At 38.6% G+C, this 24,929-nt stretch overlaps 1 protein-coding gene across 3 annotated transcripts in view; it reads right to left on the bottom strand.

Moving 5' to 3' along the window:
* LOC138814154 (phospholipid-transporting ATPase IB-like) overlaps nt 1-24,929 on the bottom strand; it is a 114,461-nt gene that overhangs the window by 28,046 nt on the left and 61,486 nt on the right. For all 3 annotated transcript variants that reach the window (XM_070003095.1, XM_070003094.1, XM_070003093.1), the window contains 6 exons: nt 22,620-22,684; nt 19,116-19,288; nt 12,364-12,547; nt 2,529-2,639; nt 1,314-1,388; nt 253-375 (listed from right to left, as the gene is read on the bottom strand). In XM_070003095.1, coding sequence (XP_069859196.1) covers nt 253-375; nt 1,314-1,388; nt 2,529-2,639; nt 12,364-12,547; nt 19,116-19,288; nt 22,620-22,684 — 731 coding nt within the window. The remainder of the gene's footprint in view (nt 1-252; nt 376-1,313; nt 1,389-2,528; nt 2,640-12,363; nt 12,548-19,115; nt 19,289-22,619; nt 22,685-24,929) is intronic.

The raw sequence follows: 24,929 nt of genomic DNA, 5'->3' as shown, positions 1-24,929 counted from the left end.
TAGTGTACCATCTGAGTCATATACATCTTTCTCCTTCATAAAGTCATTTTCCCCCATCGTCCATGTACTGTTATTTCTATTATTTGAATCTTCATTTCTAAGATAAACTAAACTAGCAGGAACAGGACACAGACTAAATCCTTTTGTGTTTTAAAAATTACTTTTTTTCTAAAGCATCAGAAAAGGAAGAGTCCAAAGGTATGTTTCAAACAAAAAGTTGAAATGAAAGACAACTATACATTTTCCATTTACCTTTGTGTTGAAAGCTTCCCCGTTTTGTGAAATAGTGTAGAGTTCTGGGTATTTGAGAAGGCTCGATTCACTGCAGCACCGCTCAAAGATTCCCAGAGCCAAAGGTGGTAATGAAGTGAAAATCTGCATAGAAAATAAAGATCTTAAAAAAAGGAGCTCTTAGACTGTAACTGAGTAAATAATACTGTAAAATGTCAATTTCCTTGCTTTGGTAAGATAACATTTTATGATTATTAAGGTATAAGGAAAGCTAGATAGAGGATACAGAGAACTCTCAACCTCTTTTGCAACTTTTGATAAGAGATGAAAATGGATTACTATTTAATACAAACTTCTTGCACAGATAAATTTTTAACCCAGAGATTCTAAAAGACACAGACTATAAACATAAAAATAGGTAAATTTAAATTATGCTATTAAGTGAATGGGCTTATGTATGTAAAGTCAGTTTACAAGTGTGAAAAACAAGCTGGGTGCTGGGTGGTTCACAGCTGTAATCCTAACTGCTTTGGAGTCTGAGATCTGAGAATCTCAGTTTGAAGCCAGCCTGGGAAGGAAAGATTACGAAGGTCTTATCTCCAACTAACCTCCAGAAAGGTCTTGTCTCCAATTAACCTCCAGAAAAAGCAGAAGTGGCACTGTGTCTCAACTGGTAGAGTGCTAACCTTGAGCAAAATTGAGCCCTAGGAACCCCCTGACCACCCCCCCCCACACCTGCGTGTGCACGGGTATGTGTGTGTGTGTGTGTGTGTGTGTGTGTGTGTGTGTGTGTGTGTGTGTGTGTGTGAAAGCACTGGACAAGAACAGAATAAAGAGGTTTCAGATACCACCACACCTGGGGGACACATTTCATTCACTTACTCTGGAACGATGTGCTGTGTGTGAAAATAGGAGTATAGTTTGAGCTTCTCCAAGATTTGTCCCAGCAGCAAAGGCCCTATAGTTTTATTTGTGTTGCCTGCTAAGTGCACAGATGATGAGCTTAGATACACATCCCAGACAAAAAGTGAAGGAATGTTCCTGAAGTTCTGTATGCTATCTGATAGAGGAGGACCGCTTACCACATTGTACAAGCTGATGCACCAACGCTCAAACAAAATCTGCCCAGAAAATCCATTAACAAAGGTGAACCAAAGCTGGAAGAAAAGACAGCCAAATGAAGCAGTCTGTCAAAGTTATCCTAACAATAGCTGTTAATTAAAAGGAAGTGGTGGGTTGGGCTGTCAATCTAGAGGACTTGGTCTAGTAAGTGCAAGTCCCTGAGTTCTATTCCTGCACCAAGGAAAAGGAAAAAGGAAAGTAACACAGAAAAAAACACACTCTCCATTGGTAGAGCAAGTAGAGAGTAATTTTAGAGGGCTATATAAGTGTCCCTTCATAAATTATGACTGACAGAGCTTATTACTTATGATTTTAAAATGCCAATTACTTTGAATCTTTGTCCTAAAGTATCCATTTGTTACAGGACACGTTACAACAAATCTCTCAAATCAAGAAACAAAGGTAAATTTGTAACAAGTAAAATCTGTATGTGTTCTATGGGAATCGTTACCAAAAAATCATTTATAAATCACGCATTTTTACATGTTGTATTTTATATGCTGTTTGCTATGATGTTCCTCTGAACTAACGTTTGAGTAGCATCTCTCACATTTTGATTCACTACAGTTTCATATGCATTCAATCCAAAAATTCTAATTTTTCCTTTGACTTCTTTCTTCATGGGTTATTTTGAAGTTTGTTACTTAGTCTTCAAATATTTGGGAATTTTCCAGAGAGATTTCTTGGTTTAATGTGTAAGTTGCTTCTATTATATTCACAGAAGATGCTTGGTATGGCTTGAGTCACTTTAATCATATTGAAATTTGTTTTACATGGCTCAAATTATAGCTACCTTGTTAAACACAGTGTTTACTCTAAGATCATTGTTTTTATAATAAGAGAGAAGAAGTCAAGCACAGAAGTCCCAGCTACTCAGGAGGCTGAGATCTGAAGACTGGGTTTGGAAGCCAGTCCAAACCAACATATTTTAGATACTCTTATCTCCAGTTAACCAGCAAGAATCTGAAAGTGGAGGTATGGCTCCAGTTGTAGAGCATTATCTGAGTGAAAAAGTTGATAAATAACATGAGAACCTGAGTTCAATTGACCTAAGAAAATTTTGTTTTAACATGAAAAAGTCTTACTAACTACTAAGCCTGTCATCAGGAGAAAAAAAGAAGGAAAAAAAGACTTAATTCCTCAATGATAGAAAAAGAAATCATTTCCTTTCTTACCCCAATCATGTACAGCACTACATTTTTGTAGAAACAATACAATATGCATTTGGTCACTCGAAAATAATTCCAAGCTCCATGGACCAATAGAAGCTTCTCCAAGTAGCTAAACTGCAAGGCAGAAACAACAGTCAATGCAAGTTCAAACCCACAAAGTGTCATTTTCTAAGTATTTTGTGACCTGGCAGTTCCCTCTTAGAATGTGTTTTTAAATGGCATAAAGACAAGTGTCAAGTCAGATTTTCTGTCACTGTGATAAAAGACCTGAGATAATCATAAAGCTGAGCAATCACAAGAGAGGGAAGATTTATTTTGATTTACAGCTTCAGAGGCTTCAGTCTATGGTTAACTGCCTCTGTTGCTCTATTTGGCCTAGGGTGAGGCCCTATACTGAAATGGGAGGGCTTAGAGGAGGAAGCTCCTCACCTCATGGCGGCCAGCAAGGAAAGAGTAAAAGAGGAACAGGCTGGGTCTCAATCCATGAAAGCAGGAGACTATCAGAACTGATCTAGTTCAAATATGAGGCCTGGTGTTTCTCTTCTATGTTGGAGGAACTCAGGAATGCATGGTATGGAACTGAGGGTGTTCCTCAGTGGTAAAGCATTTGTTTAACTATATGTAAGACCTTATGTTCAAACCCTAGTACTGTACATGAGAAAATGACTTGTCTGTTATTGACATTCTAGCTTTAGCATCTACTTACTATGTAGATGGATTACAAAATCAGATAGCATCTCAGAGAGAGCTATAGTTACGGACAGCCCCAGATAGGAAAAATCCTAGAGTCCTGTGGCTACTCCTAGGTTGCTTTTGGAGGATTACATGTAGTTCATGAATTCAGCAAGAATGAAAAAATCTGTTAATCATTCAAGTGTGATTGAAAACATTATAGTTAATAAAAGCCAGTATCAAATTATTGGTTAAAATACTATATCCTTTAAAAGCCAAAATACTAAGCTATAGAAACTGGGAAGGTGTTTTGATGAAATAGAAAAGGTTATAGTATCATGCTGATGAATGCTAATAACCAGTTAAGGTTGGATTAGCAAATAATTTTTTTTTTTTGGGTCCAGTCGTGGGGCCTGAACTCTGGGCCTGGGCGCTGTCCCTCAGCTCTTCAGCTCAAAGCTAGCGCTCTACCACTTGAGCCACAGCGCCACTTCTGGCTTTTTTCTTTTTGCTTATGTGGTGCTGAGGAATCGAATCCAGGGCCTTAGGGATGCAAGGCAAGCGTTCTACCACTGAGCCACCTTCCCTGCCCCTCCAAATATATAACTTTCTAGAAAAGTCAAAGCAAAGCTATGGAAACAGCAAATTCATCAGTGTATTTCTGGAATTGCACGGATGTGGGGGATGAATAGGCAGACCACAGAGTTTTAAGGAAACAGCTCTGCATATTATAAAGGAAGATGCATGTCATTCTACCTTTGCCCAAGCCCACAGAACATACAACATAAAGACTGAACACTAATGTAAACAGTAGACTTGTGGTACTATAGACTTAAGGTAACCAATTACAACAAAGGTACAACTCTGGTATATTGATAATGGAGGAGGCTGGGTATGTCTGAGAGGAGGAGTAGGAGAATCTCTGTACTGTCTACTCAATTTTACTGTGAACCTAAAATTGTTTTTTTTAAAGCAAAATATAGGCACTAATGGCTAACATCTGTAATCCTAGCTACTCAAGAGATCTGAGGATCATGATTTGAATCTAGCCAGGGCTATGAGACTCTTGTCTCCAATAAACTACTCAAAAAAGAAAAGCTACTAAACTACCCTATATAAGGTCTAACCCAGGGCCAGACACTCTCTTTTTGCCAGCCACGTAGAGTGCCAACCTTGCCTGGTCCCAGCAGGTCTACTAAATAAACCTAACCCTTACCTGAATACCACGTGTGTGGTGCTGTTCTTACTCAGCTACCTCTTTTTAAAAACGTGACTCCTAAAATGTTCAGGACTCCTCAGTGACTAAATCTGAAGATATTGAAATGGCTGAAATTTGGACAAAGAATTCAAAAGTCTAGTTTTAAAAATGATCAATGATAGCCATTATCCAGGAAACAAACAATAAGGATGCAGCCAAAAAAAAAAAAAGAAAGAAAAAGAATCCTAATAAACTGTTGGTCCCAATGTAATCTTGTTCAACCTATCCGGAAAGGAGTGTGGAAGTTCCTCAAAAAAATTAAACATAAAACTATCCTATGACAGGGCTGGGAAGGTGGCTCAGTGGTAGAGCGCTTGCCTTGCATGCCAGAGGCCCTGGGTTCGATTCCTCAGCACCATATAAGCAAAAAGAAAAAAGCCGGAAGTGGCGCTGTGGCGCACTAGCCTTGAACTGAAGAGCTGAGGGACAGTGCCCAGGCCCAGAGTTCAGGCCCCACGACCGGACCCAAAAAAAAAAAACAAAAAAAAACCCAAAAAAAACTATCCTATGACTCAGTAATTCCAATCCTGGGCATTTACCTAAAAGAAACCAGGACACAAAATAAATAAAAAATAATTAAATAAAAATGATCCATGACCTCAAAAGGGATTCAAATAAACATATGCATGAAGAAAAAAAGTAAATTCAAGACTCAGATTGCAAAAACAAATTCTAATTCTCAAAGCAAACTCTTCAAAAAATACCTTTTTAAAAAAAAAGTGAGATTGTATAATAAATCTTTATTGGAGACCACAAAGGGAATGCTGAGTGGAGCCAGACAGAAGGAATGGGAGTCCAAGGAAACCATAACCAATCAACTAAGTGATTTGAGAATAAACACTCAACACCAAATTAAGGAAGTAAAGAAGTTCATATAATATCTAAAACAAAGCTCCAACAAAGAATTTGAAGTCATCAAAGCCGACCAAATAGAAGGAAAAGAAATAAAAAGCAAAGTAGAAAGGCTTGACAGGAGGGAAGGTGGCTCAGTGGTAGAGCACTTGCCTTGCATGCCTGAGGCCATGGGTTCGGTTCCTCAGCACCACATAAGCAAAAAGAAAAAAGCCGGAAGTGGCTCTGTGGCTCAAGTGGTAGGGCCCTAGCCTTGAGCTGAAGAGCTGAGGGACAGCGCCCAGGCCCGGAGTTCAGGCCCCATGACTGGACCCAAAAACAACAACAACAACAAAAAGAAAGTCTTAACAGTAGGTTAGACCATGAAGAAGATCGAATCTCGGGCATTGAAGATAGCCTAGATATTATAGAGAAAGAACATATAACCATCCAAGACAAATCCAAGAAATATGATAGATCTATCCAACACTTGGAAGACACCATCAGAGGGCCTAATCTGAGGATAATGGGTGTAGAGGAGCACCTAGAAACAGAAGGTAATGGTCTAGGAAATTTGTTTAACAGGATCCTAGCAGAGAACTTCCCAAACATGCAAAAAGATAAGCATATTCAGATACAAGAAGCTTTTAGAATTCCAAATAGACCAGACCAGAACAGGACTTCCCACCTTCCAATTATAATCCACACAGGATCAATTCAGACCAAGAAAAGGTTCCTTAAAGCTGTCAAGGAGAAAAGATCAATTGCCTACAAAGGGAAACCAATTAGAATCACCTCAGATTTCTTTTTTTTTTTAATTTAATTTAATTTTATTTGTGAACACACTGTACAGAGGAGTTACAATTACATGGGCAGGATAATGCATACATTTCTTACCAAGCATTGCAGCCTCCTCCTTTGTTTACCCTTCACATCCCTTCCCAGCCTTCCCCCTCCCCCCCAATCCCAATCCTTCTCCTTCCCCCCCCTTCCCCCCCCCCCCCCCCCCGCACCGACGTTGTAAAGCTAGTTTTGGACATGACAACTTGTACTTCTCATTGTTGCAACAGGTCCACCTGTACCCTTAAACAACTGGTTTTTCCCCATCTCCTCCACAAGTTATACTGACATCAAATATAGTGAAAGCAGGGGTTATACTGTGAGGGAGGGATATACAAAGTAACAAAGAGATAATCTTATAAATGCGTTAGAAACACATGCATGAAAGAAAAAAAACATTAAAATACACATCTAAGGGTTCATTTTCCTGACATCACATTATCTGACCTTTTCCGCTTGACTCATACATATACTAGATATTACAAATAAGGGAAACCATGGGACCTATGTTTCTTTGGGCCTGGCTTACTTCACTTAATATAACTTTTTCCAAGTTTTTCCATTTCCTAACAAATGGGGCAATGTCATTCTTTCTGATGGAGGCATAGAATTCCATTGTGTATATATACCACATTTTCTTGATCCATTCATCTACTGAGGGGCATCTGGGTTGGTTCCATATCTTAGCTAGGGTAAATAATGCTGCGATAAACATAGTTGTGCTGGTAGGTTTAGTGTGGTCTTGTTTGTAAACATTTGGGTAAATTCCCAAAAGTGGGATTGCTGGGTCATAGGGGAGTTCTATGTGAAGTCTTTTGAGGAACCTCCATACTGCTTTCCAAAGTGGTTGAACAAGTTTACATTCCCACCAACAATGAAGTAAGGTTCCTTTCTGTCCACATCCCCTCAAGCATCTGTTGTTGTTAGAGTTCTTGATTTTTGCCGTTCTAACTGCAGTGAGGTGATATCTCAATGTTGTTTTGATTTGCATTTCTTTTATGGCTAGGGATGTTGAAGATTTCTTCATGTGTCTATTGGCCATCCTTCTTTCTTCTTCAGAGAAGTTTCTCTTTAAGACTTTCGCCCACTTATTTATTGGGCAGTTGTTTCTTTGCGGATTTGTTGTTGGGGGGTTTAGTTTTTTGAGTTCCAAGTATATTTTAGATATGAGACCCTTGTCCATTGTATGGCTAGTAAAGATATCTCAGATTTCTTAGCAGAGACAATCAAAGCAAAAAGAGCCAGGAATGATGTATGCCACGCCCTAAAGACAAACAACTATCAACCAAGAATACTGTATCTAGCTAAACTCTTCTTCATAACCAAAGGTCAAATAAAAACCTTCCATAGCAAAGAAAAACTGAAACAATCTCCACCAAACCAGCCCTACAAAAGATTCTTAAAGATGTCCTACACATAGAAAACCAACAAAACCACAGTAAAGGCCAAGAAACCACACCCAAACTGAGAATCCAAGAACCATAGGAAGAACCCAGTTGCCACAGCCCCCAAGAAGGTGGATAACATGGCAGGAACTCGCAAATACCTCTCAGTCCAATCTATCAATATTAACGGACTTAACTCTCCAATTAAGCGACATAGTCTGTCTACTTGGATTAAAAAGCAAGATCCTTCTATTTGCTGCCTTCAGGAATCACACCTTACCCATAAAAACAAACACATTTTCAATGTGAAAGGCTGGAACAAAATCTACCAAGCAAATGGCCCCCATAAACTGGCAGGAGTTGCAATCCTAATATCAGATAAAATAGACTTCAAATTAAAATTAGTGAGAAGAAATAAAGAAGGTCACTACATACTAATTAAGGCATCTCTCCTACAGGAGGATAGTACAATTCTAAATATCTACTCACCAAACAACAGAGCACCCAAATTTATCCAAGAAATGCTACTTTCCCTCAAAGGTCACATAGATGCAAAGACATTAATTGTTGGGGAATTTAACACACCACTATCCCCACTAGATAGATCAACTCGGCAAAAACTCACCAGAAAAACCCTTGACCTAAACAACTGCATAGATCAACTAGATTTAACAGACATCTAGCAAATATTTCACCCAGCAGCATCAGAATACATGTTTTTCTCAGCAGCACATGGAACATTTTCCAAAATAGACCACAAAGAGAACTTGTCCAAATTCAGAAACATTGAATTCCAGACCACAAGGGAATAAAATTAGAACTCAACACCAAAAGCCACCAAAGAAAGTCCTGTAACACATGGAGGCTGAACAACACACTGTTGAATCACCAGTGGGTCATGGAAGAGATCAGAAAGGAAATTCAAATGTTCATGATATTCAACAAAAAAGAACACACAAATTACCAGCTCCTCTGGGACACAGCAAAGGCAGTACACAGAGGCAAGTTTATAGCTCCAAGCTTCTACATCAACAGATTGGAGAGATCTAAAACTATCAATTTAATGAGACATCTGAACCTCCTTGAAAAAGAGCAGCAAGATAAACCCCAATCCAATATACGGAAAGAAATAATTGAAATTAAATCAGAATTAAATGAATTAGAATCCAAAAAACCATAGAATCAACAAAACAAAGAGTTGGTTCTTCGAAAAAATTAACAAAATTGACAGACCCTTAGCAAATCTTACCAGAAAAAGAAGAGAACACACCCAAATAAATAAACTTAGAGATGAGAATGGAAAGATCACCACAGAAACAACCAAGATTCAGAACATTATAAGGGAATACTTCTCAAACTTTTATGTTAATAAGTTTGAGAATTTGGCAGAAATGGACCTTTTCCTAGCAAATATTGACATGCCAAAACTAAACCAAGATGAGTTAAATGATCTTAACAGGCCCATATCAAGCATTGAAATAGAAACAGCAATAAGAGTCCTCCCAGGTAACAAAAGCCCAGGACCAGATGGTTTTACATCGGAATTCTACAAGGCCTTCAAAGCAGAACTCACACCAATACTCCTTCAACTCTTCAATGAAATTGAAAGAGAAAATTCACTACCAATTTCATTCTATGAAGCTATAATAACCCTCATCCCAAAACCAGGCAGGGACTCATCAAAGAAAGAGAACTATAGACCCATTTCATTGATGAACATTGATGCAAAACTTCTCAACAAAATTTTGGCCAATTGACTTCAATAACTCATCAAAAAATTCATACACTACAATCAAACAGGATTCATTTCAGAGATGCAAAGCTGGTTCAATATATACAAATCAATTAATATAATTCATCACATCAACAAGAACAAGGATAAGAAACACATGGTTATCTCAATCAATGAGGAAAAAGCATTTGACAAGATCCAACACCCCTTTTTGATGAAGGTCCTGGAAAAATTAGAAATCCAGAGAACATTCCTCAATACAATAAAGGATGTATACAACAAACCTACAGCCAGCATTATACTTAATGGTAAAAAAGTAAAGCCATTTCCCCTTAACTCAGGAACGAGACAAGGATGTCCACTCTCTCCACTTCTCTTCAATCTAGTATTAGAAAGCCTAGCTACAGCAATAAGACAAGCTGCAAACATAAAAGGGATCCAAATAGGGAAAGATGAAGTAAAACTCTCCCTCTTTGCAGATGACATGATTTTGTATTTAAAGAATCCCATGGACTCCACTCCCAAATTACTCAAGCTGATTCAAAACTTTGGCAAAGTAGCAGGGTATAAAATTAATCCTCAAAAATCAATGGCTTTTCTGTATGTCAACAATGAGAAAAGCGTGGCTGAAATCAGGAAAGCAACTCCATTCATAATAGCATTACAAAAAATAAAATACCTAGGAATTAATTTAACCAAAGAAGTGAAGAACCTCTATGATGAAAACTTTAAAAACCTGAAAAAGGAAATCAAAACAAAGTGGAAAAAGCTCCCATGCTCCTGGATTGGAAGGATCAACATCATGAAAATGGCTATCTACAAATTCAATGTGATACCTATCAATATTCCAACCTCATTCTTCAAGGAAATACAAGAGGCAATCCAAAAATTCATATGGAACAATAAAAGACCCTGAATAGTAAAAAAAATCCTTAACAGAAAGAACAGTGCTGGAGGAATATCAATACCTAATTTCAAACTACTACAAAGTCATAGTAATCAAAACATCTTGGTACTGGCACAAGAACAGACCTCAGGACCAATGGAATAGAATTGAAAACCCAGAAATGAATCCACAGACCTATAGCCATCTAATTTTCAATAAGGGAGCTAAAAAAATAGAATGGAAGAAAGACAGCCTCTTCAGTAAATGGTGCTGGCAAAACTGGTTAACTACTTGTAGAAAACTAAAGCTAGATCCTTATATATCACCCTGCACCAGAATCAACTCCAAATGGATCAAAGACCTCGGAGTTAAAGCAGACCCTCTAAAAACATTACAGGATGGAATAGGAGAAACCCTAGGTGGTCTTGGCACAGGCTGAAATTCTCTTAAGTGACCCAGAAACACAACAAATCAAAGAAAGGTTGGACAAATGGTATTGCATAAAATTGCAGAGCTTCTGCATGGCCAAGGACATAGCTAACAAGATCAATAGAAAGCCCATGGATTAGGAGAAGATCTTCACTAGCCATACATCAGACAAGGGTCTCATATCTAAAATATACCTAGAACTCAAAAAATTAAATCCCCCAACAACAAATCTTCAAAGAAACAACTGCCCGAATAATAAGTGAGCTAAAGACTTACAGAAAAACTTCTCTGAAGAGGAAAGAAGGATGGCCAATAGACACATGAAGAAATGCTCAACCTCCCTAGCCATAAAAGAAATGCAAATCAAAACAACATTGAGATACCACCTCACCCCAGTTAGAATGGCTAGAATCAAGAACTCTAATAACAACAGATGCTGGAGGGAATGTGGACAGAAGGGAACCTTACTGCATTGTTGGTGGGAGTGTCAATTTGTTCAACCACTTTGGAAAGCAGTATGGAGGTTCCTCAAAAGACTGCACATAGAACTCCCCTTTGACCCAGCAATCCCACTTTTGGGCATTTACCCAAATGTTCACAAACAAGACCACACTAAAACTACCAGCACAACTATGATTATTGCAGCATTATTTACCATAGCTAAGATATGGAACCAACCCAGATGCCCCTCAGTAGATGAATGGATCAAGAAAATGTGGTATATATACACAATGGAATTCTATACCTCCATCAGAAATAATGACATTGTCCCATTTGTTAGGAAATGGAAAGACTTGGAAAAAAATTAGATTAAGTGAAGTAAGCCAGGCCCAAAGAAACATATGTCCCATGTTTGCCTTATTTGCAATAACTAGTATATGTCTGAAACAAGCAGAAATGGTCAGATAAGTTGTTGTTAGGCAAAATGAACCCTAAGATAAGTATTCAAATGTTTTTTTCTTTCATGCGATTGTCTCTAACATATTTATAAGATGATTTTTTTTATTGCTTTGTATGTCCCTCCCCCATAGTATAACCCGTTTTCCCTGTATTTGATGTTGGTATAATTCGTGGAGGGGAACGGAAAAAACAAAATTGTTTAAATAGGCATACAGGTGGGCCCATTACAACAATGAGATGTACAAGTCCTTATGTCCAAAAATGAACTTTACAAGTTTGCAAGGGGTGGGGGTGAGGGTGATGGGAAGGGATGGGAAGGGAAACAAAGGAGGAGGCAATAATGCTTGGTAAGAAATGTACTCATGGGCTGGGAAGATGGCTCAGTGGTAGAGCACTTGCTTTGCATGCCTGAGGCCCTGGGTTCGATTCCCCAGCACCACATTAGCAAAAAGGAAAAAAGCTGGAAGTGGCACTGTGGCTCAAGTGGTAGAGTGCTAGCGTTGCGCTGAAGAGCTGAGGGACAGAGCCCAGGCCTAGAGTTGAGGCCCCATGACTGGACCCCCACCCCCCAAAAAATAAGAAATGTACTCATTACCTTGCCCATGTAATTGTAATCCCGCTGTACAGTATTTTCATTATAAAAAAATAAATATTTATTGAGAGACCACATTGTGAAACATAGTACAGATTAGGGAGAAAGAAGATTTTGCAGTTTGGCCACCTCCCTGGCTGATCAAAGTAATTCTCTACTGCTCCAAAGTGTATAAAGAAAAAAATACCTAATGAATCCTAATTGTACAGGGTGGTTCACTTAGCCATCAGCTTAGAGAAGTGGGGTGGGCCTGAGAGGCAGACCAAAGATCTTTAATACCTTCCAGGCCTAGCAGGTATCTTCTGAGACTGACCTGTGCGATGGAGTAATCTGAGTTGTTGGTGGCCTGCATGCCCTCATTTCCACTGATTCCCACACCCACATGAGCCGTCTGGATCATACTGACGTCATTGGCGCCATCCCCCACAGCAAGCGTGATAGCCTGTACGTGCTTCTTAACCATGCCCACGATTTCAGCCTTCTGAAGGGGGGTCATCCTGAAAAAGAAGACAGGAACAACCACTTTGATTGTCATACTTGGATTCGATGTACTTCACAATCTTTACAAAAAATAACAGTAATCTGTACATAGCTGTATTAAAATGGCTGTTATTGGTTAATTTCTTAATTAATTTTTCTTCTTACTTTATGTTTTGGAGGCAAGATCTCATACTGTAGGCCAGGCTAGCTTCAAACTTGCCATGGAGTCCAAGCTGGTCTTAAATTCACTATATAGTCCACCTGACTTTTAATTTACCATCTTTCTTCCTTAGTTTCCTCAGTGCTGAGATTACAGGAGTATACCACTGAGTTCCCAATTTTTTAGTTAAACCTTTTTTAAGTGCAAAATTGTTCCCAATCATCTCTCAGAAATGAAACAAAGACACATTACACATTAACCGGTTCAATATATCAACAGAAGTATGTATCAGTTGCTAAGCATAAACGTAGATCAGTTCTTTAATTTATTGTTTTTCCTACAAATCCCTTACTGTCTAAAGCTAATCTACTATATTAATTTACATTACCTTTTTACAGGGGAAGAGAAAAAAAGGTTTCTTGATTCTGATGCTATCTGAAAATATTCTCCCAAACTGAGCACTGGTGGCTCACATCTATAATTCTAGTTAGTCGGGAGGCTGAGATCTGAGGATCATGGTTCAAAACCAGCCCAGGCAGACTGTGAGATTCTTATCTGCAATTAACCACCAGAAAAGTCATAAGTATAGGAGCTGTGCCTCAACTGGTAGTGTGTTAACCTTGAGCAAAAAAGCTGAGTGACAATGCCCAGGCCATGAGTTCAAATCCAGTGACCAGCACATATATATATATTTTTTTCACCCAAAATGTGATATGTGATGTATCCTTTGAAAATTAAACTATATTCCTCTGAATTTTAATCATTCTGGGAAATTAAAAAACATGAAGTATCAGCAAAGAGAGTCCAAGTAATGCTATGGTGACTAACAAAAAAAGCTAAGCAACATAACACAACAAATGTTTATTTCTGTCTCATGCTATGTGTCCAATGAAGATTAACATCTATTGCTCCTTTATCCCTTCAGATACGCTACAAAAACAAATTTCATAATATTAAACAATTTCAGGCTAGCAAACCTTGTCTGCCCCTGAAATATTTACGAAATATCAAGGATGTCCAGGTGCTGTGGCTCATGCTTATAGTCCTTCCTACTCAGATGGCTGAGATCTCACAACTACAGATGGAAGGAAGCCCAGGCAGATGAAACCTCAAGACTTTTATGTCCAATTCACCAAAAATCAGCTAGAAGTGGAGGTGTGGCTCAAGTGGCATAGCACCAGCTGTGAGTTTGAAAAAGCCAATTGAAAGTATAAGGACATGAGTTGAAATCCTAGTTCCAGTGAAAGAAGGTAGGAAGGAAGGAAGGAAGAAAGGAAGGAAGGAAGGAAGGAAGGAAAAAAGGATGAAAAGCAAAACTTTTTTCTCTTATTTATCATTTCACCTACTCAATAATTTTGGTATCAAAACTCCTTCAAAACTCCCTTACCGGGATATACAAAAGATTCTGTTTTCTAGCAGGCAACTTAATACTTCCTGTCAAAACAGCTCCTAAGAATGAAATTAAAATTAAATTAAATTAGAGAAGTAGCCAAGATACTGGAGAGAAGCCATTGATACTCTCCAGCATTTCCGCAACTTGGAAGCAAAACAAACAGAAAACAGCTTCTCAGCAAGGTTTTGAAGCTGAAATTCAAAGCCACTAGGTAGGGAGAAACTGCTATGGCAAAGCCACTATGATCCTCCAGGGGACCTGGAACTGTAAAGCATTTAAAAAGATGTTTTCTCTGAAAAATACTGACTCCGTAGTGAGGCTCATAAACTAAAAGCAAGATAAAGGTTAGGAGTTACAATCCCCTACAATTTTAGCTAACTCATAACTCATCCTCTCCTAGAGTTACTCTGCTGCCATCTTGGAAGCCAGGAAGGAATGGAAAAGAACGGTCATGATGCCAGGAAGCAATGACTCTTATAACAAGACATCACTTGGTCAATTCTGAGACAATGAACTGTCAGACCACATAGAACATACCTGTGACTGAGACATTTTAACTATTCGTACTTTCCCTCCTACTCTTAATTCCTTGTCTACTTAAACCTATAACTCATGTATGTGTCCTTTGGATGGCTGAAGATGTACTGAAATGCCATCTTCCCAAGCATGACTGTGGCTGCATAAGCCATGTAACAAGCCTTCTTTCTCTGCATGTCATCTTGCCTCTTTTTTTGGTGTATGAGGGCAAATGGCTGGACCTGACCTGTGGACTCCTGGACTTTTCAGTGTGTAGTCTAAAACTCTGGCTTCAGAAGCAGCTTGAAAATGATGTGAATGAGGTATTGGGTGGAAACTCTTCAAGTCAAAACAAGAATCTTTGAGAGTCATCTCAGTTATATTAGTCCAAGGGGCATTTGATTTTTATTTTATTTTTTTATTATTTTTGTGTTCATGTGATACTAAGGAATCAAACCCAGGACCTCATGCATGGTAGGCAAGCACATCTCCCGGCTCCACCCCTGCCCCTTTTTTTATTGATGCCGGTCTTGAGGCTTGAATCTTTTGGTGATTAATTGGAAATAAGAATCTTATGAGCTGGTGAGGGTGGCTCATGCTTGCAATCCTAGCTACCTAGGAGACTGATATCTGAGGATTGTGATTCAAGCCAGTCCTAGCAAGAAAGTCCATGAGGCTCCTTTTGGTGAGATGAGGCATCATGAATTTTTCTTTCTAGGATGGTCCAGAATTCTCCCAATCTTGGCTTCCCATGTAGTATTACAACTATAAACCACTATGCACAGCCATGGGTTAAGAAGAGGTCTTGTGAAATTTTCTGGTTGGACTAGGTTTGAACCATGATCTTCCAATTCTCACTTCCAAGGTTTCTGGGATTAAAAATACAAGCTTTAGCTGGGCACCAGTGGCTTACACCTGTAATCCTAGCTACTCAGGAGGCTGAGATCTGAGGATCACAGTTCAAAACCAGACTGGGCAAGAAAGTCTGTGAGACTCTTATCTCCAATTAACCACCAGAAAACCTCAAGTGGCCCTGTGGCTCAAGTGGTAGAGTACTAGCCTTATGCTGAAGAGCTGAGGGACAGAGCCTAGGCCCAGAATTCAAGACCCACGGCTGACAAAAAAAGCAAGCCTTCCCTACATTGAAATTAACCCCTACATTATCCTATAAACATTCTAGTTCCGTGCTTTTATAACTTTATTTTGGGAGTGGTTGGTGATTATAATTGTGTTACAATAATGGTTTTTTTTATTGCTGTTGGCTTCCTTTCCTCTAAGTAGCAGTGAAATACATAATACAACTTAGCAGATGTGAAATTACAATGGAAAATAAGTAACGAGAAAGCAAAAATCCTCCAAAGTCAACAACTAACTCTACAGTAATAGTCACTAAAGATAATTAAGTGGATAAAATCTCAGATAAGGAATTTAAAAGAATGATTAATGAAAACAGAGGATAGCCATATATACCTGAATGAATTCAAAGAGAATTTAAGTAAGCAACTGAAAGAATTAAAAGAGAATACAAAGAAGCAGCTAAGTGAACTAAGACAAAGCACGATATGGAAGAATTCAATAAAAATATAGGAATTCTAAAAAAAATTTAGATCCTGGAAATGAAAAAAGCACAATAATTCAAGTAAAAACTTGTTGAAAGCTTTACACACACACACACACACACACACACACTGAGTCAGATTGAAGATAAAATATCAGAGTTTGAAGACCAAGTAGATGAATTAGAACACTGAAATAAAGATAAAAAATATAAGAAAAAATCATCAAAACATATAAAACCTCCAAGACTCCATTAAAAGACCAAATCCGTAAGTTATAACATGAGACATAAGTATGGGGATATCACAATAAATACCAATGATATTCTGGAGATCATCAGAGCCTCTTTTGGAGTCTAATTTGCAAAGAGAAGACTCTTTTGGAGCATGAAGTGGGAGTTTTTTTAAAAAAGATAGGTGGGTGTGATTGAAGTGCTTTATGTGACTATTTTAATAGAATAATAACAAATTGAAAATTGTATAAAAAGGTGGGGATATGAAAGAGTAATATATTTGAATAATAATGTTTGAAATGAACTTTACAATTTGCAGGGGGAGGGCAGAAGGAGGAGGGAAAACTGGAGAAAATAAGGGAGAAAGTAACACTATTTGAAAATAAATGTACTCATTACCTTACTTATGTAATTGTAACCCTTCTGTACATCACCTTTATGATACAATTATTTTTTAAGAAAAGAAAAAGTATTTTTAAGAAAGAAAGAATAATATAGAAATAATGAATTTTATCAAATACATTTAATGTGTTTACAAACATCACAATTAAGCCACTGTACAATTAATAGGCACTAACTGAAAGTATTAAATAACCCCCAGAGAGTTCCTTGATTAAAGTGAACTATAACTTTTGGACTTGGTGTGGTGGTATATGACTATAATCCCAGCCATGCAGAAGGCAGAAAAGTAGGAAGATCATAGTCTGAGCAGGCCAGACCAGGGATCTGGAACTTTGGGTGATCTTTGAGCTAAATAAAATAATCATATCTGGAAGTTCAGTTCACTAATATTTTATTTTTTTTTGTCAGTCATGGGGCCTGAACTCTGGGCCTGGGTGCTGTCCCTCAGCTCTTCAGCTCAAGGCTAGCGCTCTACCTCTGCAGCCACAGTGCCACTTCCGGTTTTCTGAGTGGTTTATTGGAGATAATGGTCTCACAGACTTTCCTGCCCCGGCTGGCTTTGAACTGCGATCATCCTGAGCAGCTAGGATTACAGCCGTGAGCCACTGGTACCCGGTCTATCACCAATATTTTAACTTCTTCTTCTTCTTTTTTTTTTTTTTGTCAGTCATGGGGCCTGGGCACTGTCCCTCAGCTCTTCAGCTCAAGGCCAGTGCTCTACCACTTGAGCTACAGCACCACTTCTGGCTTTTCCTGTTTATTTGGTGCTGAGGCATCAAACCCAGGGCTGCATGCATCTGAGGCAAGTACTTTATCACTGAGCCACCTTCCTGGCCTTTTCACCAATATTTTAATAATTGGTTCACCATTATTTTCATTGAGAAACAAGGAACAACTCTTGTAAATGGTTCCATTATCTTGTCAGTTCTAGTCAATTTAGTTACAGATGCTTTGGCTTTGTTTTGTTTTGTTTTTTTTGCCAGTCATGGGGCTTGAGGGGCTGGGTGTTTAGCCCAGTGCGTGCAAGGCCCTGGGTTTGGTCCTCAGCCCTGAAAAAATAAAAAGCTACAAAAGACCAGTCATGGGGCTTGAACACAGGGCCTGCCTTGACACGGTCCATGATTTGCTCAAAGCCAGCTCTCTACCACTTTGAGCCCCAACTCCACTTCTGTTTTTCAAGTAGTTAATTGGAGATAAGAATCTCATTGACTTTCCTGCCCTGGCTGGCTCTGAACCAATTCCTGAGATCTAAACAAGGATTATGGGTATGACCCACCAGCACCTGGTGGCTGCTTTGGCTCTTCTGAAAACCAATTTTGTTTTAATACAACATTAGTTTTCCCCTAGACTTCAGTGGATTTTCCCAGATTTGCCCCTCATTGGACATAAACTTGTTTTTTTTTGTTTTTTTTTTTTTTGTTTTTTGTCGGTTGTGGGGCTTAAACTCTGGGCTTGGGTACTGTCCCTGCACTCTACTGCTTGAGCCACAGCACCACTACCTTCTTTCCAGTGTGGGCTGGGTTTGAACTGAGATCCTCAGATCTCAGCCTCCTGAGTAGGTAGGATTACAGGCATGAGCAACCCATGCCTGGCTCAGACCTTTGTTTTGACTAGACATGTCTTTTGTCTTGCCATACATCAACAAGCACTTTTACCACTGAAAATTTATAACTTGGTTTAGTAAATCTTTAATTTTTAGTAATCTAAATTTAATCTTTAGTAAATCTTTTTTTTTTTTTCATCCAGTCGTGGGGCCTGAACTCTGGGCCTGGGCTCTCTCCCTTAGCTCTTCAGCTCAAGGCTAGCACTCTACCACTTGAGCCACAGCACCACTTCCGGCTTTTTTCTTTTTGCTTATGTGGTGCTGAGGAATCGAACCCAGGACCTCGAGCATGCAAGGCAAGCGCTCTACCACTGAGCCACCTTCCCAGCCCCAGTAAATCTTTTTTTTTTTCCAGTCCTGGAGCTTGAATTCAGGGCCTAGGCACTGTCCCTGAGCTTCTTTTGCTCAAGGCTAGCACTCTACTGCTTAAGCCACAGCGCCACTTCTAGCTTTTTCTGTTTATATGATACTGAGGAATGGAACCCAGGGCTTCGTGCATGGTAGGTAAGTACTCCACCCCTAAGCCACCTTCCCAGCCCAATCTTTAGTAGATCTTAATCCTGACAATTAGAATAAAATACAGACTTTTGCATTTCAGTTTGAGCATAGAAATTTTCCAAGTAGCAACTTTTCCTCAACAAAACTTCCATTGCTGTTTATATATTTTTTTTCTGTAAAGAGTAATGTGTACACAATAGCAGGGGCAGCGAATGTCTTCTTACCTACAGCATAATACTGTTCTACAGGAGAGAGCCAAAGTTAGGAACTTCCTCTGAATGTCAAAATTGAGGGCATGTTTCAATGTTTCGCCATCAATGATTAGGGCCACGCCATTCTCTTTGCCTAACATACAGCCAAACTCTTGACAATTCTCATCAATCATTTGTTTTGTTGCCTAAAACAGAGGAGGAAAAGAAGTAACTTTATGTTGCTCATTTTAAATATAAATGAATAGACACCTGAATAAAGCTAGTGGGCTGAGGTATGCTTTGGCTTCATTCTTCTTTTATAAACCTTACTGATAGGGAGCTAGGCACTGCTGGCTCATACTTATCATCCTACATACTCAGGGGAGGTGAGATCTGAGACCTGAGCCAGCCCAGGCGGGAAAGTTCATGACACTCTTCACTTCAATTAACCATCAAAATCCAGAAATGGAGATGTGGCTGAAGTGGTAGAGTGCCAGCCTTGAGAGAAAAAGCCAAATGAGAGCTCTAGGACCTGAATTCAAAAACTAATGCTAGCATTAAAAAAAAAAAATCACCAATGGGGCAGAAGATATAGCTCAGTTGTACAATGTATGCTTAAGCAAATGCAAAGGCCTTCACTCAATTCTTGGTACCAAAACAAAAATCAGTAAACTGGTGTCAAAAAGTAAATAAAAGATTGCTTGAAATGTCTCCCTCCACTCCACAGTATTGATTTGAATGGCTTTGTCATTGCCAATTGGTCCTGGTTATAGATATAGATGGTAATGGATCAGGCCTGGCATTTCATTTCCAGGCAGGCAATGCCTAGGTGAGGGGCGCAGAGGAGTAGCAGTAGCAGGAGAAGGAGTGGTTTATCCTGACACTAAGCAGCCTAGCCATAACCTATCCTGTTCTTTCAAGTACGCCAATGGCATGTGTTTTGATAAAATCATGCTAATTGCCACAGTTTACAAACAAGAAGTTCAGCTAGTTCATAACCTCACTACCGGTATAGACTTCATGCTCCAACAAAAATAATCAATGGGAAGTGGATCAAAATTCAGATATGGAATCTAGCTCTATCACAAAGTCAGATTAGAGAATTGCATATGATATCACAAGGAGTGACAAATTCAACCACTAGACTGTCTAGTTAGAAGATGCCTACCAGCATTCTAATTTCAGCTATTTTATTGGAAAAGAAGTGATTTAAAAAGCCCTGTGCTAGTGTCTCATGTCTGTAATCCTAGCTATTCCTGAAGCTGATATCTAAGGATTGTTGTTTGAAACAAAACTGTGCAGAAAAGTCTGTACAACTTTTACTTACAATTAACCAGCAAAAAGCCAGAAGTGGAAGGTTGACTCAAGTGGTAGAGCACCAGCCTTGAGTGAAAATTAGAGTGTGCCAGACTTGAGCAAAATAGCTAAGCTAGAGTTCAAGGCCCTAAGCTTGAGAGCAGCACACACACACACACACACACACACACACACACACACAAAGTGATTTAGAATCTAGAAGAAATTGATGAGAGATGAAAGAAACTGATGTACGGATGATCACATTTTATGATTATATGAAAATTCAGTATCAAACAGAGACAGAAATAACCCACACAGACAGAAGATTAATGCTTGCCTAGGACCAAAAAATGGGGAGAAGCATAAGAATCTTTTTCAGAGTTGACAAAACAATCAAAAATTTATTGCAGGGTTTTTCACACATATCTGTGCATATATTAAAATCCATTTTACTCAGATGATTTACATGCTCTCTCAATCAATAATGCTGTGTTCCTGAGAACAAATTCACATCATTAGGGAAATATAGAAGTGTGTAATAGCAAACCAGAAAGGTTTTTGAAAAATATTTAGTAGATGGAAACAGAATATAGAGTAGATATCTAAAAAGATGTCTGTCACTGACTTATATAGCAAAGACAGACATCACTCAACTTAAGATATGGGTACCGCTTCCCTTAGCATTTTATCTCACTCTATTCTGTGTTCTTGAATATTTTATCCTTTAGGTATAGCCATCACACATCACATGCAATTGTACGGGAGAAAGGGTAGAAGGGAGGAAAATTCAGAACGTGGATTGTAATGGCTGATAACACAGTAGTCACCCAGGGACTTCTTCCTTAATGGCTTTTAAAACTATTTCCCACTCTCCAAGATGTTCTCAGCCATTCAGCCTCATCTTAACCAGATCCTAGGAATGAGCCTTCATAGTACAGGGGAATATAATACATTTGGCTTCTTCATATACAAAATGGGAGGGATAGTCAGCAAGGGGCATTTCTCTGAAAATGCCACGTTAGTGTTGAAAATACTGCAGATAGACTGACTAGAACCTCAGGATTATGCAGAGATAAATGTTGCACAGGTTCTGTTGGACTATTTATTACCAGCCTCTGTGTCACATTGAACATCTTTGTGACTATTAGGTAAAACTTCGCCTTGAGCTGAAGAGCTGAGGGATAGCGCCCAAGCTCAGAGTTCAAGCCCCAAGACTGACAAAAAAAAACAAAAACCTTTTAGAATGTATTCTTAAACTTTAACAAACTGACTCTATAATGCTAGAATGTTAACATTTTAAATCTGTGTAAGAGATTTCCTTACTGGTCTGTAACTCAATTACATGATGCCCCTACTAATGTATTAGCCAAATGCATTGACCAGAGACTTTCTTCTGCTCTGTGACTACATGTAATCTCATCCAGAATAATCTGAATCCATGTTCTAGAGCTATGGTCACTCATACTGGGCTCCATAGAGCAAGAGCTGTGTTTTGCCTTCTCACAAGTAATTTTAAAACACAAGAAAAATCAACATCTGAGAGACTAAGCAAGCATAAGAATTAGGTTGAGATGGAGGTCTGGCTCAGTTGGTAGAGTGCTAGCCAAAGAGCAAAAGCATCAGGTTACTGAGCTTGAGTCCCAGTCTCAGATCAAAAAAATAAAAAATACAAAAGAAGAAGAATTAGATTGAAATATGACACAGATAGGGTTCTTGTGTTTTCTTCTCCAGCCAGGCTGAGACTGCAATCCTCCTACTTATGCCTCCCAGTAGCTAGGATTATAGGTGCATAACACTGTGTCTGACTTGTAAGTTGAAATGATCTCACTCATATTTAGCTGATCTAGATCTGCCATCCTCCTTATCTTCACCTTCTGAGTAGCTTCAGTTACAGATATACTTAAAGAAAAATAAGGATCTGAGTCCTAGATTTGGTATAGCATCCGGGTGGTGACAAAGGAAAACTCTCAACCAGGTTGGAGCATGAGAACTCACCAGAGGCAGAAAGCAGCAGCAACCTGACAGAATTTAGAGATGTGGAGGCAAAAAAAAAATGGGGGAAAAGCAAGACTTTCCAATGGATTAGAGTCTGAGTTCAAAGTAATCTTACATAAATTTTTAAGGAGTTGAGATACCCCCGCCAGTAACAATATTAATATTTATTTAATTTTATTATTACTTTATTATATTTATTATTAATTTTTATTAATAATTGAGTTTGTTTTTTTAATCACTTACCTCAAATGAATTTGCATTCATATGGATACGAGGCACATTCCCTGATATGAGTTTGCAGGAATAGGCTGTAAGGAGAATGATAAAGATGTCTTATTTGAACATTCAATGTTTTCCACAAGCACCTCTTCTTTTTTCTTTTCTTATTTTTCAGTCTTGGGGCTTGAACTCAAGGCTCTATCACTTGAGCCAGAGCACCACTTCTGACTTTTGGTGGTTAGATGAAAATAAGAATCTCTCAGATTTCCCTGGCCAGGATGACATGGAACTGCCATCCTCAGATCTCAGCCTCTTGAGTTATTATATTGCTTTTTTTTTCATTCCTTCCCTCCCTCCCTCTTTCCCTCTCTCTCCTTCTTTCTCTCTCTCTCCCCTCTTTCCTTCTCTCTCTCTCTCTGTCCTGTGGCTATTTCAAAGCCTAGTATCCCATAATAAAAAACCAAGCAAGGTGTTAACAGAAGGAAAAGGAATGAAAATGTTCATTTTAATCTTAGCATACAACTTAAATAGAAATGTATTAGAACTGGGCGCTGGTGGTTCACACCTGTAATTCTAGCTACTCAGGAGGCTGAGATCTGAGGATCATGAATCAAAGCCAGCACCAGAAAACCAAAAGTAGCTCTGTGGCTCAAGTGGTAGAGTGCTTGCCTTGAGTTCAGGGACAGCACCTAGGCCCACGAGTCACCAAAACAAAACAAAAAAATAAACAAATGTATTAGAAGTTGACTACACCTAATGAATAAAGATAATAAGATCTTAACACTTCTGTGGACTTTTTTTTTTATTATTTCTGGACATGTACTTAAATCCAGGCTTTATAATTATTCCAACTCTGAATCTCTCAAATTCTACTCTATCAAACTGCTATCTCAACCTTGTTATGATGAGTAGATAAACTCTTAAGAGCTTTAGAAGAAAGTAAAGATTAGTTAAGGGAAGAGTCTTTATTAGGTACAAATACAAGCTCACATCTCTAACTAGAATGAAACTGTTCCTGGAGATACACTGCCCTTACTATTATTTACCTTCATACAAGAAATGATTTAAAAACAAATGGAACAGGTCCTTGAGAAGTTGCCTACTAGCCAGTTGCTTCCTCCTCCCCTATCCCCCCAAAATGTTCCTAAAGGGATAGGATTTGAGAGATTGAGTAAGGGAAGGAATGAGCCTTGCTGTACAAAATAGTAACAGGCAATGATTTAATACTAAGAGCAAAGTCTGCCAAATATTGAGCAAGGCAGAACAGCATGTCTCTCCCTTCTTACAAGTTCTATTTTTATCTCTGAGAATTAATGACCACCCTAAGGAGATGGTATGTGTACACAACTCTGTGTTAAATCCCAAAGTTGTCTACTAGCTTACTCTTTAGACTATTTTATTATAACGTGTGTGTGTGTGTGTGTGTGTGTGTGTGTATGTGTGTCCTAGGTCTTGAACTCAGGCCCTATGTGATATTACTAAATTTTTTAATCAAGTCTAGTACTCTCCTACTTGAACTACAGATTTACTTCCAGGATTCTGGTGACTAAATGGAGATAAGAATCTCATGGACTTTCCTGCCCAGACTGGCTTCAAACCCCAACCCTCAGATAATAGCCTCCTGAGGATTTAGGATTACAGGAATTAGCTACCAGTGCCTGGCTATTTTCTTATAACCTAAAAAATTACTTAATTTTATTTTTTGGTCAGTCATAGAAGTTGAACTCAGGTCCGAGGTACTGTCCCTGAACCTTTTTGCTCAAAGCTAGTACTCCACCTTTGAGCCACAGCTCCATTTCTGGTTTTCTAGTGGTTAATTGGAGATAAAAGTCACATGGATTTTCCTGCCTGTGCTGGCTTCCAACAGCAATCCTAAGATATCAGCCTCCTAAGTATATAGGATTATAGGTGTGAGCCACTGGTACCTGGCTTATTATAATTTTTTATGTCTAGGATTTAGTCATGAGCCACCAGTACCTAGCTGATAAAATAGTTTGGAAAATAAACTTTTGCACATCAATAATGGATTATTCTTGGGATAATTTTTCTAAGGACTTGACTCTTCACATAAATCTGTTTTGTATAGGTTGGAATTGAATTCCTTTTGGATATTAATATACTATATTCTTATAAGTTTATAAGTCTCTTAGTCAATTGGAAATCCATTCTTAGTGGAAATGTATATGGTATGATTTTTTTAAGCTTTTCCAAACATGTACAGACACAAAGAAACAAAAGTGACCTCTAATTGCTACAGATTGAGAATGTCTGCTTGCCTACTTTATTGCCATCTGTTCAAGTACGAGGAAAACATAGGTTGAAATTTTTGTCCTT

This window comes from Dipodomys merriami, unplaced genomic scaffold (genome assembly GCF_024711535.1).
Source record: "Dipodomys merriami isolate MVZ:Mamm:240054 unplaced genomic scaffold, mDipMer1.0.p SCAF_6, whole genome shotgun sequence".
Taxonomy (NCBI): Eukaryota; Metazoa; Chordata; class Mammalia; order Rodentia; family Heteromyidae; genus Dipodomys; species Dipodomys merriami.
This window is presented reverse-complemented; position numbering and strand designations above follow the sequence as displayed.